The following is a 556-nucleotide window of genomic DNA, read 5'->3' as shown; positions in this document are numbered from 1 at the left end:
ACGAGCCTGTGCTTTCTCATCCATGTTAGAACGTCCATGGCGTTGGTCTGAAGTTTTCCACCTGGATGTAGAATGTCGTTGAGTGACGTTCCTGATGAAGTGGGGCTGGAGCCGTTGAAAACGACTCTCAACCTTGTGGTGATTGCATCTGCTCTCAGAACCCCGTGGTGTGGAAGATAATAAACTGGAACGGGTTCTGCTGTCTCTGGTGCTCTTTGCATATGACCCAAAGTTACGTACTCGTTGCTGAACTCCTTGTACAGCTGGGCATATGCCTGATTATTGGTGAGTTTGCTGATTGTAGATCTGAGCTGACGCGAAGCCTTGAATTTCGACTCCCCGAGAGCTGCTGTGGAGGTTTTCAACGGGAGCCTCACTATGTACCGTCCCGTTGAAACTCTGCTGTGTGTAGACCTGAAGTGTTACTCACACTCCAGCTCATCTGGTGATAACTCTGAATTTTCTGACTGCTGAACTGGTAACTCTTCCTGGACCCAAAATTTCTGGAGAAGTTCTAGAAGTTGTTCGTTTGAGGAGGTCCTTACAGCTGATAGGG

The 556-nt window shown here is 48.4% G+C and overlaps 1 protein-coding gene across 1 annotated transcript in view; it reads right to left on the bottom strand.

The window, feature by feature from the left end:
* The window catches only part of LOC107045535, a 3,471-nt gene that overhangs the window by 987 nt on the left and 1,928 nt on the right, over positions 1-556 (bottom strand). Inside the window, exons 4-5 of the mRNA XM_015267839.1 lie at positions 431-514; positions 7-349 (exon numbers count right to left, since the gene is read on the bottom strand). Coding sequence (XP_015123325.1) covers positions 7-349; positions 431-514 — 427 coding nt within the window. The remainder of the gene's footprint in view (positions 1-6; positions 350-430; positions 515-556) is intronic.

The sequence above is a fragment of the Diachasma alloeum genome, unplaced genomic scaffold (genome assembly GCF_001412515.2).
Source record: "Diachasma alloeum isolate Michigan unplaced genomic scaffold, Dall2.0 Dall_scaffold_00983, whole genome shotgun sequence".
In the NCBI taxonomy this organism is placed as follows: domain Eukaryota; kingdom Metazoa; phylum Arthropoda; class Insecta; order Hymenoptera; family Braconidae; genus Diachasma; species Diachasma alloeum.
Note: the sequence above shows the minus strand (reverse complement) of the source record. Positions and strands in the feature narration are given on the sequence as shown.